At 34.8% G+C, this 12,823-nt stretch overlaps 3 protein-coding genes across 6 annotated transcripts in view; all 3 read right to left on the reverse strand.

Moving 5' to 3' along the window:
• Positions 1-68: 68 nt before the first annotated feature.
• LOC122050978 lies at positions 69-590 on the reverse strand. The gene has a single exon (XM_042611860.1). The coding sequence runs from the start codon at positions 570-572 to the stop codon at positions 159-161; it is 414 nt and encodes a 137-aa protein (XP_042467794.1). The 5' UTR covers positions 573-590; the 3' UTR covers positions 69-158.
• A 2,735-nt stretch (positions 591-3,325) lies between these two features.
• Positions 3,326-11,712, reverse strand: LOC122050979 (beclin-1-like protein). Of its 2 annotated transcripts, none has more exons than XM_042611862.1 (11): positions 11,552-11,712; positions 11,019-11,205; positions 10,437-10,789; positions 10,053-10,223; positions 9,415-9,539; positions 8,667-8,715; positions 8,179-8,337; positions 7,812-7,897; positions 6,690-6,761; positions 4,632-4,781; positions 3,326-3,810 (listed from the first exon to the last, which is right to left on the reverse strand). In XM_042611862.1, the coding sequence occupies exons 2-11, from the start codon at positions 11,170-11,172 to the stop codon at positions 3,585-3,587; spliced, it is 1,545 nt and encodes a 514-aa protein (XP_042467796.1). In that variant the 5' UTR covers positions 11,173-11,205; positions 11,552-11,712; the 3' UTR covers positions 3,326-3,584. The 2 variants fall into 2 exon arrangements, with proteins under 2 accessions (XP_042467796.1, XP_042467797.1); XM_042611863.1 differs by having other exon boundaries at positions 11,019-11,214; positions 11,552-11,702.
• A 635-nt stretch (positions 11,713-12,347) lies between these two features.
• Positions 12,348-12,823, reverse strand: part of LOC122050980 (guanine nucleotide exchange factor SPIKE 1-like) — a 41,635-nt gene continuing 41,159 nt past the window's right edge. For all 3 annotated transcript variants that reach the window (XM_042611865.1, XM_042611866.1, XM_042611864.1), the window contains one exon: positions 12,348-12,790. In XM_042611865.1, coding sequence (XP_042467799.1) covers positions 12,536-12,790 — 255 coding nt within the window. In that variant the 3' untranslated portion in view covers positions 12,348-12,535. The remainder of the gene's footprint in view (positions 12,791-12,823) is intronic.

Raw genomic sequence — 12,823 nt, forward strand, 5'->3', positions numbered from 1 at the left:
AACGTACCATCTCCCTAACCTTCAAATAGGATCACCACCAAATTGGAGATAGTTTCCGCATCAACACACAAGATAAAATTATGCTTCCTCCATTTCCGAGGCTGTTAAAATCATGCATCCATCACGAGCAATCTTAAGGTCAACTACCATTTACAACGCTATAATTGGCGCTTAATTTCAGAAGGTTGGACAAGGCCTTCCAACACAACAAGCTGATCCAGCAGAGCGAGCTTCTCATCCTCCAGAGCTTTGACATCTGCATCGACCTCGTCGAGCTCTCTATCCAGTGAGAAGTTTTCCTCCTCCAGCAGGAGATACTTGTGTCTCAATGCCCTGTACTCGTCGCTTGATCCAGAAGGATCGAGCAAGGAATCAGATGGGGAAACACCGCTCTGCAGGATTGGCTTGTATCTCTTCCGTGGCCTTTTGGATAGATTGGATGCTTCTTTGCCCCCTGTAGAGTCTCCCTTGTCTTCGACTACGGCAGCCTTTTGCTTCACTGGTTTCTTCTTCTTTTCTGGCTTCACGCTGGAGGGTGGTTCATCCATCATTGTAATTGGTCGGTCTTGCATCAAACATAAATCAATCAGCTTAGTAAGGAGCCTAAAGCATGCAAATATCCAACCAATTTGAGCAAATGCCTTAACAATATTTATCAAAGAACCTACACGAAATTAAACCAACATCAACCCAATATAACATATCAAGCTGGAATGTTTAGCTGGAATGTTAACTTTTTTCCTTAATTTTGAAAAATAATCCATTCAAGGTCAATTTGATATACAAGAGTAGTCACATATATTCCATTCAAAATCATCTGATTTTTATAAGATTCAGAAAACTACCAAAATTTTCACGCAAACACAAAGGAATGCAATAGTAGAAATAAAAACACATCAGATTGACTGAACTTGAAAGATAACTACAATGGTTTATCCAATGTGGCCTAACATACCAATTGAAATTATCAGTTGTTTTTTAATGCAATTAAAATGCATCCAACTCAGAATCACTCAATACATCAAATTATCTGCTCAGTGATTAGACAGGAGATTAATCTGAAGTTTTATATGAACTCATACTTTTTGATACATAATATTGTATGTACACTATTGTCAATACAACATATTATTATTCAAAACAAACATATCAACTGCATATACACTCACATTAGCAGACATATACAGCATCTGCATTATGCAGGAGGTTAATTAGCAAAGCCAGAATGACCATTAAGAGAAATAGCAAAGAGGATTATAGACTAGGAAGGTAGATAGACTGTTGGATGATAATCAAGGAACCAAAGTGTTTGTGAAGAAGTTGAAGGATCAGTTGACAGTTTGATCATGAAAGAAACATGATAGCAATGACATGATTACCAAATCACATTGGAGCTATTGGGAGAAGTCTAGACCAGCATTCATAATTAAAATGCAGCCCACGCCTTTTTTTCCAACCCATTGCCATGCATAAGCATAAGCACTTGATGTAGAAGAGGTTGCAACAGCCACAATGCTAAGACTTGAGCAAAGGCTGCGGTCCTCTTCATTGAAGTAACCATATCATGGCTATCAGTGTTACTTACTCAGACCTTTTACTATTCATGCATCATATCCTTCCTTTAAATGTTGGTGATACAATTTCACTAATTCTCCGAATTATTCTACAGAAAAGTAGTATGATTAATACAACAAAACAAAGAAGAAAAAAAAAGAAGCAATGTTGTAAAACTCAATGATAGATTTTGCAGTAATGGGATACATTCCAAAGGGAAAAACAAAACCACTTTACGTCATGACATAGAGATAAGCAAGTGCAAAAATAGAAAGGTAGTTCATGTTATGAAGTGCAGATGACATATCGGTAGCTATCACTAATCCTTACGATAGACCCTGCCTCATCTGCTAAAAGAAGGATATCATGCCCGGTTCAACTTTGATCTACTGAATGGAAGACTTAACTTGATATTGCGTCTTTATTCTATTATTGAACAGAATCAGTGTTCAAGTTAAGTTATTTCTAGGTTATGTATTTCCTTTGGCAATGATTTTATTGGAAATGCATGTTTTCCAAGAAATTACCACAAAATAATGGTGTTGTTCACATCTATGAGAAAGAGGAGCTCCTTGCATAGTGATAAAACAAAATGGCATCCCATGGAATGGAGCAGCAGGCATGATAGGCCTTAGAACATATATTCCAAGGGAAAGCCCTAGCCATCAACAGTTGATACCATCTTTAAATGTCCCAATGAAGCCAAAAATTTCAAACCTAAGTTAATCAAGCTTCAAAAATAGGAAGATAAGATCACACAGAGATACAAGAGGGAAGAAAACACCTATTGACCATGATGTTCCTGTTTCTTCCACCCATTTAACCACCGGCTACAATTGCAATCAGTGAGTATGATGGGCAACGAACCAAATCAAGCAAGCAATTAGAATGGGGCAGGGAGAAATTGCAATTCCCACCCAAATGACCCTGGACAGGAACATCGATTGCCCCCCTTCAGTATTTAAGACATTATACCACATCACAACCACAAACTCGTAATATGAATATAATTGCTAACAATCGATCTAGTTTTGCCAAAACTAGACAAACTTTAAGAGCAGTCCATAAGAATATTTTGGTTGATTATTTTTTTCTAATGTAAACTAAGAAAAACTGGAAAAATTAGCATTTTCAAAGCATATTAAGAGGGGGAAAAACTGCAGATCTCTTAAATTTTAACCTCAAGATTTGCTCCCCTTTTAGTTCGATGTGAGGCCGGGTCGCCTCCCCCTCCTCCGGCAATCCTGCAGCAAACGGGATCAGGAAAATAAGGGAGACCGGAAGTAGATTTTCGGAGTCGAGAAGAATGGAAGAGTAAGGAAACCTCGAAGATTAGAGAGGCCTTTTGTACTGAAAAGGCTGGAATTGGACTGGCGGCGGGGCAACGTATTAGGGCACAATTTCTCAACTTTGTAGTTTGGAAAATTTCTCTATGGGCCCCTTTTAGGGTGGTTAATTTCTAAAAATATCATAAATAAATTTATCATAGAATTTAAAAGTTAATAAATGCATCAAAATCATCCTAAACTCATTAATTATTTATTTTAAAAAAATTAAAATCTTAATCTTGATTAGTTTCAATCTCCATTTTCCATAATCCAAACATTTAGCAGAATTTGATAGATTTTCGACAACAGAATACATTTGCTGGAAAGTTAATACAAATCCCTAAAATACCTGATAGATTAGTAAAATGTAAACTATTTTTATGATATAATTGTTTTTCGAAAAAAAAAAATTTAAAGCACATGATAGATTTAACAGTTTAGCCTAAATTTTAAACCGTCATATTTGATTAGAAATGGAAACATTTCATCATAAAATGAGACAAATAAGTATATGTATCGTCTGATATACCACAGCATTTCAATAACCATACTCACCATTCTAGCAAGTATTTACATTCATGGTAGCGATCTACATCTTCAATATTATGGGTAAAAGAATCAACATACTGTACACCAAATTTAAAAACTATAAGTTTATCTAGGGCTTCAAGAGGGTCTGGAAGAGGTTAGTTGAGGCGTGGATCAGCTCTTCCGATTGCCAGACTGTTTGGGGTGTGAAGATCGAGCGGCTGGAACACTTTGCGAAGAAGAAACTGCTGAAAGGGAAGGCTGAAAGCCGGAGTTGCCAATGAACCAATACTGGACCCATTTTAGGTTGCATAAAGTGTACTTGAGAGCTTTCGTCCAATTCTCATGCTTGTTGAAACTTTGGGTGATCGTGTAACTTTCCACCTTGTCGTTCTCAATCCTGTGTAGAAACAACCCATCAGTTCGGTACCAAGCCAACTTAAAAATGCCAAATAGTGCATTCAAATTCCTAAGCAAAAATACCACAACTGATCAAACGATATATTATGAGTTAAGTACTAAGCCAATCTCTGTAACTGCTAAATACAGTGCGGCAGAAGCATTCAAGCTATATATAGGAGTAATTTTACGATTTGCTTAGATGCTTATGAGTCCTAAAACTGGAAGGTAAAGTTCAATCGAAAGTTGCTGCCTTTCATATACTGCGGTAGTTCATTTCTGCAGAAGAATCAGTGGGGTGAAATGAAAGCCCAGAAAGCCCACAATGCATGTTATTGTTCTAATAAGAAATTTAGTGATTTAGAGCAAGAAGATGCTGAAGGAACAACGCGGATATCCTATGGTACGAAAACAGATGAACTTGTGTGTCAGTGATGGGTGGTAATATCAGTATCAAAAAAAAAAAATCAATAAATCAAATTAGGGATTGTATCAGATCAGTGAGATAAATGGGATCAGTATTAGTTAAAAAAACATTGCAAAAAATAAAAGAACAAAATAATTAATAATAACTAACTACTAATGATTAATTGATACTTTAAATTATTAATGATAGTTAAAGTTACAATTTAAATTAATTGTTAACAGTTATCTTACAAATTCTATTAACTTAATTAAGTTTGATTAACTATTAATTAAATACATATAAAAAAAAAAACTGGTAGATGATACCAATACAACTGTACCAATTATTAAACTTATAACTACGTAATTTCTGGTAGGAAACTGTAATGAACAAACCAATCTAATTAAGAGATCTACCTGTAAGGCAATCTAAAACATTTTTCTGGTGGTATATTCTTTTCCAGATCCTTCTGATTTGCAAATTCAGCAAAGTCTTTGAGGCATGTCAAGAATAAAGTCATTGCTTTGTCATAACGAGTGCTCCAGAACACATTCACAGGGCCAAACCTGCTAGCAAATAATAAACTGTATTAGTAAAGTAACAATAACGCCAAAACTGTCTTGCAAATAACTTGCACTAAAACTTCAAAAACTACAGCTAGGAGGAAAGAAGCCAGCGTATACTAGCACAAACAAGGCAAAGGAACATTGTAATAAATAAAATAATTTACAATGAAAACAGCAGAAGGGGAGCCTTGGTGCAACGGTAAAGTTGTTGTCATATGACCAAAAAGGTCACGGGTTCGAATCCTGGAAACAACATCTTGCAAAAAGTAGGATAAGGCTGTGTACAATGGATCCTTCTCCGAGACCCCGCATGGCGGGAGCTTCATGCACTGGGTTGCTTTTTACAATGAAAACAGCAAATACTAAGGAACCTATCTGATGCAGTGGCTGATTCAAACCAAGCCCACAAGGCCCCTTATATTTTCAAAAAAAAAAAAGGCTAATGAAGCAAAGCACTATTCCTTGAAGAGCAAGTGGACCATCCCATGTTGAAATTTGATTTAACCTTCCAGATTTTACTTAAGTGGCATGTCAATCAGTCACCATGTTACTGAATTTGATTCTGCTTCAGAACTTGTTAGTATTTGCTTGCTTTAGAAGTTGGCAGTATTTCCTTTACCCTTCTCCAATATCAACACTTCCTTTTGTTTTTGATGTCCTTACTCTTTAATGTTCAGCACTTAGTTCCTTTTGCTTTTAATGTCCTTGCTCCTTAATGTCTGCTAAGGCATGTAATCATCTGAATGTGAAAAAGGTATAACTATGATGTAAGGGGAAGATTTTTTGGATGAAATTGCTTATTGAAATTTCCAGTTTGAGCTTACTGCCATGATTCATGTCACTTGTTCCTTCTCATGTGTAGTGAATTTGTGAGTTCTTATTAAGGATGTGATTGCTTTCCATTATTACTTTAGTGGCTGCTTAACAATCTTCTTCTCCTTTTAAATCTTTAATCTCTTTTCTTTTGGAAGGCTTGCTCTTCTTTTTTCAGCAAGTCATCCATCCTCTAGTATTAGAGCTATTGTTCATGAATTGTCAGATTTTATGAAGAGAAAGGTAGGAGGGAGAAATTAAACACATTAAAACACTTCAATCTCATAGAGATTTTCTTTACTCTTGCAATGAATACAATGAGAGGCATGAGTTTGCAACGGGCTCAAATTCAAGGTCTCCAGTAAGGAGTCGGGGGACACTACAAAAAAATAAAGTTTTAACCACAACAAATATTGTGATTGCTATCACTATAACATTTTCATCAACGAAGTTGTCAAAAACAACTGTATTTGTGATGAAAACTTTTTGTCAGTATTCAACTAACCATTGAATTTATTTATTTATTTATTATTTAAAGTTTAGTAATGGTACTGTCTAATCAAATGTCAATAAAATATAAATTATTGACAAAATTTTAATATTGTGGATGATAATTGATTTAAAGAACGTCTTTTTTGTTGTCAAAAAAGCATGCTTTAAAATTATGACAATGAATGATCTGCCACTGAAGAATTATTAATATTTGTTAACTTTCACATGTATTCCGATGATAAAATAGTAAAATTAGTAGTATTTAATAGTTTAAGGTTGAGATAATCTAAAGGCTGAATAAGTACATTGTTGAAAATTTTGATTAATGAGAAAAAACATAATTTACCCTATTAAAAAAGATAGCTAGTTCAAACACAAAATACCTGAGTACTTTTCACTAAGGATGAAAAAATAAACCATAACCTAATCCCCCTCCCAATTCCTCCATCTAATTGTAACTGTGTTGTTACTAATTCAGAAGAGAAAGTAGAATATTCTTCATGTTGATAGATAAAAAGAAGCAAAATAATAAGCATTGTGAAAAAAGTCATCTGTATAGAAGCAAAAAACAGAGGATATGAAAGCCCAGCAGTGAGGACTTACAGTTCGTATGTGTTATTGTGGTTATCCATAATACAGGGATAGCTTCCCATGGGAAGAATCTTGATTCGATATCTACAGTGAAAAGTTAATAAAACCAAGTAGCATATATCCATGCATATTATCTTCAAATTGGTAAGAAGAAACATCACGGGCAGGATGGCAAACAAATTTCAATTGCAACACTCTACCTCCAAAAGGTTACAAAGTAGCTGCAATTTTCCTAGAGTAATGGATTTGTTTTTGCTTCAGACTGTAGAGTATAACTATGATATATTGCTCAAGAAAATCCACTGCAAAATGGTAAATATTACCAGTCATCAAAAAAAAAATTTTGTTGTATGCAACCACACTGTCACCAAACCCGAGGAAAATTCATAAGCCTTTCTAGATCTTCCCAGGTAACAAGAAATCTTGAATATATACTTCCATTTTGTTTTACATATTGTCGATTATCACCACAAAAGTTTCTGACTAAAATGGCATTATGACGAGACAAATTGGATCTCAAATGATAAATCTACAACTACATCAGTTCTCACTAGTATATTTACATTATTATGTTTTTGAGTGGGTGACATATTGAAAGAATCATTTGATGGTAGAAAAGACAACAAACCCAGAAACATTGTCATTGGATGAGACAACTGAGAGACTTTCGTTTGACATCAGTTGGAAGAAATCAAAGTTATATTTATCATCCCTGAATCCCTCATTTCTGCAGAGGTATCTGTGTTTGCAAAATTTAGTTGCATATAAATTATCATGGAAAATTACCAACTGCTAACTTGAGAATACATAAAATGAAACTAGAATTTTAAAGAACAGGGCATCCCTCATCCACAAATGCTTGTGAAAAATAAATGATATTAATGTTGATAATCACCAATACCGATTGAGGGTTGCATTAGGTTGCTAGAGCCCAATGGAGTAGGAGGATCTATATAGCCGATCCCACCTAATGGGATAAAACTTAGTAGTTGTTGTTGTATTAGTGTTGTCTTGCGATTCAAATGAAATTCTACACAATCACATAGTCAAAAACTTCATAAGCAAGAATATAAAAACATAGAATTAACCATGAGATGTCATTCAAAATAATTCCATAGGAATATTTGAGGATACAAAAACTTTGGCCGACAATGTTGAGCCATAGTATGAAGAAGGAGGCAAGCCTGACCCCAAGCCGCATTTATTTCATCCCATTCAACCTAGGGGAAAATGCCAAATAAGATAGTGCCAGAGAAATAGGACAAAACTAAAAAAAATAACCACTCAAAATAAACTTTTACAGTAGAGTAGATTCAACACTAGAAATCAAGATTTACAAAAAGAAACAAAGATCAAGCAAAAGAGTAGATCATAAGTATTTTCTAGTGTGCAATTTGATTTTATCAACTCAAAATCTTGAATAAGCCCATGGAAAGAGGAGTGAATAAAAGAACCCTAATAAAGAAGACAATAAAGAAACACCTGTTTGCTTGTAGCATACCGGTATCTTAGGAAGCCGACCAAGTCGAAAGTTGTTAATTGTTCCAAATTCCCCATCATGTGAAATAGAGAACGCATCATTTAGCACATTGGTTCTTTTCAGCAATTCCAAGTGAGCTTGGGAAACCTCTATCTTGGCCAATAGAGCATCTCTCTCTTCCTATCAAGTAGTGGGCAAAAAACATAAATTTCATGGAAGGAATCCTGATCACCGATCAACAGCTATATTGAGTATAGCTAAAAAAAATTGAGGTGTAAACCATAGCTATGAAGTATAGGCTTCAGAATGTATAACTACAAACACTTAGACAAAATATTCTGTTTGTACCTAATTGCCTATAAGTTAAAGATACTCCACAAATCAAAGAGCAAGGTAAAGAAAAATTGTCCATATTTTGTAGATGACATAATTATAAAAATGTTCATCAAATATTGCATTTGATAATAGTGCAAAATACTTTTGAAGTTTAGGCACTTATATGAAATTACCTGATGAGATATGAGCTGGAACTGGAAAGTGTTGAACTCATGCCAGTATCTGTAGAAGGAAACAACAAAAAAATCTGGATCTTTATTATTCACATTACCATAAATAATAATTAAAAGGAAATAGAAAAAAAAATAGCACAATATGCCAATTGAAAAAGGCTGGAAAGTTCTCCAAAACACCCTAATATGATCCGGAAATAAAATAAAATAAACATGAGCTGTTTCCTTTGCTGTAGAAACTAAAATAAATAAACAGTCCTAAATATAAGTTTATAGGAGTATTACTGAATGCAAAGAATTTTTAGTTCAGATACAATACTTGGATCATGCTAACTCAGAAAGAAAAAGTAAAATTTCAATCTCCAATTCATCAAATCCTCCCTCATTTATTGTTGTTCTAATGCAGATTAGGGGTTTAATATTCTAGAAGTGTTAGATTTTGAAATAAAATATTTTGGTATATCCTTTTATTTTATTTTATTATTTTAGAAAATCAATTAATCAAGGTAGTATTTGATTTGGCAATTATATGATTAGAGAATAGGAGATTTATTCTAAGTTTTGATCTAATCCTGTTTCAGTATAGGAATAAATCTTTCCTCCCATGTTAATCATCTTTCAGTTTAATAATATTACTCATTGTAAGCTATGTTCTCTGTATGAGATTACTCTCTCTATGTTCACTTGGAAGAATAGACCAAGAACGAAAAACAGCAGAATCCAAAAAGTGGGAATTCGAAATGTATACCTCTCCTCTAACTCCTTAAAATGTTCTGATTTTGTTTCTAGCTCCTTCAACTCAGCTTTGACCTCCAAACACTGCCTCTCAGCTTCTTCAATCGCTGCTTGGAGCCTTTTTTCTTCTTCCTCAATCTAGATGTGTGTTTTGACCAGGAACAATTTCAAAATGTTTACAAGCTAATAAGTCATTCAGAAAATATGCATAAAGGAATTGACTTATAAAAGCGTGAAAAAAAAACTTCCCTTCTTAATAAATATACAGAGAAGAAATCAAGGATAAACTCAAAGTGGCACAAACACCAAATATTCTCTTTTTACTCTCATTAGATGTTTCCATAAAACAAAACTCTTAAAAAAATAAGATTGTAAGATGGAAAAAATATGTTACGGTATTAAAGGATAGATAGGACTCAACATTAGGTTAGGGCCTCAATAAACTTATTTGTATTGATAGTGCTCTTGAACAAATAACTAGTTTATAATTAACTGCAACCATAATTATCATAAAGTTGAGATTAATTCAGCTCATAGAAAGGTAAGACTAAAAAAGGGATAGCAAAAAAAAAGGGAGTTGGAAATATCTACAATTAAAATAGTAATGAGACACAATGAACAGGTTAGGAAGATGAGATAGTTCACCCTTACCTTCTCTTTCTCCTTCATAAAATCAGCCTCACTGAGAACATCAAATGACTCAATCTCAGACCTTTGAAGACATGCTTCATAGGCTTTAATGTCTCTATTCACATCTTCAACCTCTTTCTCAAGTTTATCCGACAACATACGCATACACTCCAAGCAAAGTGGTTGTTCCACCTAGAAAGAAAGGCAACAAAATTTAAAAAACCTAAAGAACAATTTGCCAAGTTTTTTTAAAATTGAAAGCTTAATTCTGTGAACATGAAGAACAGGACAACTCGATGGCATCAAGAGTAGATTTTGAAGTCATCAACTAGTTACAGAAGCTGCAAAACTAGCAGTATGGTTCACGCCAATCTATTTAAATTAAAGTTTATTAAACCATAGTACCTGAGTTTGGGAAGTGGCAATATCAAATGCCCTTTTCAAGACTATGTTAGAGTGGAACCCTGAGCTATTAACCTGCAAACCACTGCTATGGTTTCCATCTTGAGCTGACATTTGGGCTCCACCTCCTTCAGGAGTTGTCTCACTTTTATACATTGAAGCAGCTGAAGGTGGTAATACAACATATGAATCTTCAATCTCCTTTGAAGATTGGTTATTGTCAGCGTGAGAAGTTCCAGTACGCAAGCGAGAAGGAACACCGTGACTTTGAAATTTCTGTTTAGGTAGCACAACAAAAGAATGATCCATAGGGCTAGAAACCATAAGACTGCCTTGAACTGATGACGCCTGCATGCCTATACACATTTATGGAGAAATTCATATCTAAGAGGTAAATGTAGTAATCAATGTAACACAGGAAGCACTTATGAGCTGATAAAATTTTTTCATTAGCCCTTCCCAAACAAGGAGAGAATATGAGTTTCCAGAAACAGCAAAAAATTTGAACTGAACAGAGGAAAAAACATCCAAAAGATAGCCAAAGAATCATAGATGCACATGAAAGAAGTTAAGAGAAGCGCTAACCAGAGCGTGATGCATCATTGAAGAATTTGTCCGCATAGGACTCGACCCCTACGATGCAAAGTGGATGGCGACAATTCTGGCAGACCCATCTAGGAAGGTTTGGATCCATTGGGAAGCTCCCACTCTTGTCACCCCCTCCAATCACATTCTTCATTGTTGCAGATTTGTTTGAAATCAGAGAGCAAGCCTGCGATTACTTGAAGACATGGAGAAGTGAGACAATAGGTAAATAAGGATAAATAAGAAATATATAATGCAATTTTTTACCATTAGTATCCTCTGAAGGGTAAGTTACTAAATTAGTATGAAAGAATAAAACCTAGATATCAGAAGAACAATGCATTCATACGAAACATAATACAATTTCAGTCTACATAAACAAACTGTAGACCAAGGTTTCGGTGCGACCCGTGCCGTTCGATGCGGGGGCTTTTACTGTTCCGACACGGGATCGACACCGGAACACCGGTCCAACACCGGATCGGCACCAAAACGCGAGAGATATAGAAGGAGAGGGAGAGGCGATTTCTTACCTGAGCGGCGAGCGACGGCGATGAAGTGCGGGGACGAGCGACGGTGAGCGGCCGCGGCGAGCAACGACCAGCGGCGCCGACGAAATCGGAAGACGCGCAATCGGGAGTAGGGACGGAGAGAGAAAAAAAAAAGCAACCTCAGTTTTTATTATATTTATAACTAATAACAGTTTCTATATAACTTATATATAATTATAAAACAGAGTGTGTGTGTATATATATATATATATATTAAAATTTTAAAAATAATTTGTACATTTTTTAAAATTTAAAATTTTCATTAAAAATATCAAAAATTATTTTAGATTTTTTAAAATATATTAAAAATATAAAAATATATATAATAAACTTAAAATTTTAATCTTATGTTAAAAATTAATTATACATTTAAAATAATTTATTTTTTTAAAAAAATTAATTTCAAATATTAAAACACAAGCCCCTTACCCAAGGAGTCATTCATAGATAGGATTCCATGGGTGAAATCCATAAAATCCCATCTATAAATAGGATTCCATGGGTGAAATCCATAAAATCCCATCTATAAGTAATGAGTCCATCCTTTAAATTTTACGGTGGATCATGGCATGAGTAGTCGACGCACTTGCTATCTAGTGCCATTAGTTATCTACATTACAGCATGTAGAACGCTTCAATTACTACAACTTGAACTGCTCTTATTTCTTTTCAAGCAATTTAACCTCCTTCAGGAAAATGAATCTTTTCTTTTCAAGCAACAATAATTTACACATCACTATTGTTGTTTTTTTACGTTAACGAGTTTGAGAGAAGTAACTAAATTCTAGGAATGGTTCTCTCTTGCAGAAACACTTAGAAGGATCATAACAATAGAGGAAAGATGGAGAAGCGTAGTTCAAGTTGGCATGAAGCATATACAACAAAATTACTCTTACAACAATGAGCATCATCGCTAGTAATAAAACACAAGCAGCAGACGATCAGGTTGTTACATAGAAACGAGAGTTAAAGCTCGGAAAGGATGGCAGGAATGTAGTGCGATAGTTCAGCTGTAAGGGACTGGAATCCATTTACAAGCTGTGTGTGGAAGTCCTGATCTTCTTCGCCAATCAGCCTAAAATGTACTCGGATTGCCCGTTTGCAAACAGCCATAAATTCAAGCAGGGCCGCTATAAGTTGCTGCAATTCTTGAGACCGAAGCCTTGTAGCAGGCTCACCGGATAAAAAAGCCTTGCATACACTAAGAACTCCGCTGTTCACCTGCATTATCCAGTTCATGTGGATATGAAATGA

This window comes from Zingiber officinale, chromosome 3A (genome assembly GCF_018446385.1).
Source record: "Zingiber officinale cultivar Zhangliang chromosome 3A, Zo_v1.1, whole genome shotgun sequence".
Lineage (NCBI taxonomy): Eukaryota > Viridiplantae > Streptophyta > Magnoliopsida > Zingiberales > Zingiberaceae > Zingiber > Zingiber officinale.

Bases quoted from the DNA above. Each gene is read 5' to 3' on its own strand.
- LOC122050978 (XM_042611860.1), bottom strand. From the start codon at position 572: ATGCAAGACCGACCAATTACAATGATGGATGAACCACCCTCCAGCGTG.
- LOC122050979 (XM_042611862.1), bottom strand. From the start codon at position 11,172: ATGAAGAATGTGATTGGAGGGGGTGACAAGAGTGGGAGCTTCCCAATG. The intron at 8,716-9,414 runs GTATACATTTCG...TTCCTTCTACAG, and splicing joins TTTAAGGAGTTAGAGGAGAG to ATACTGGCATGAGTTCAACA. The intron at 3,811-4,631 runs GTAGATCTCTTA...GTTTCTACACAG, and splicing joins TGTTTTAGATTGCCTTACAG to GATTGAGAACGACAAGGTGG.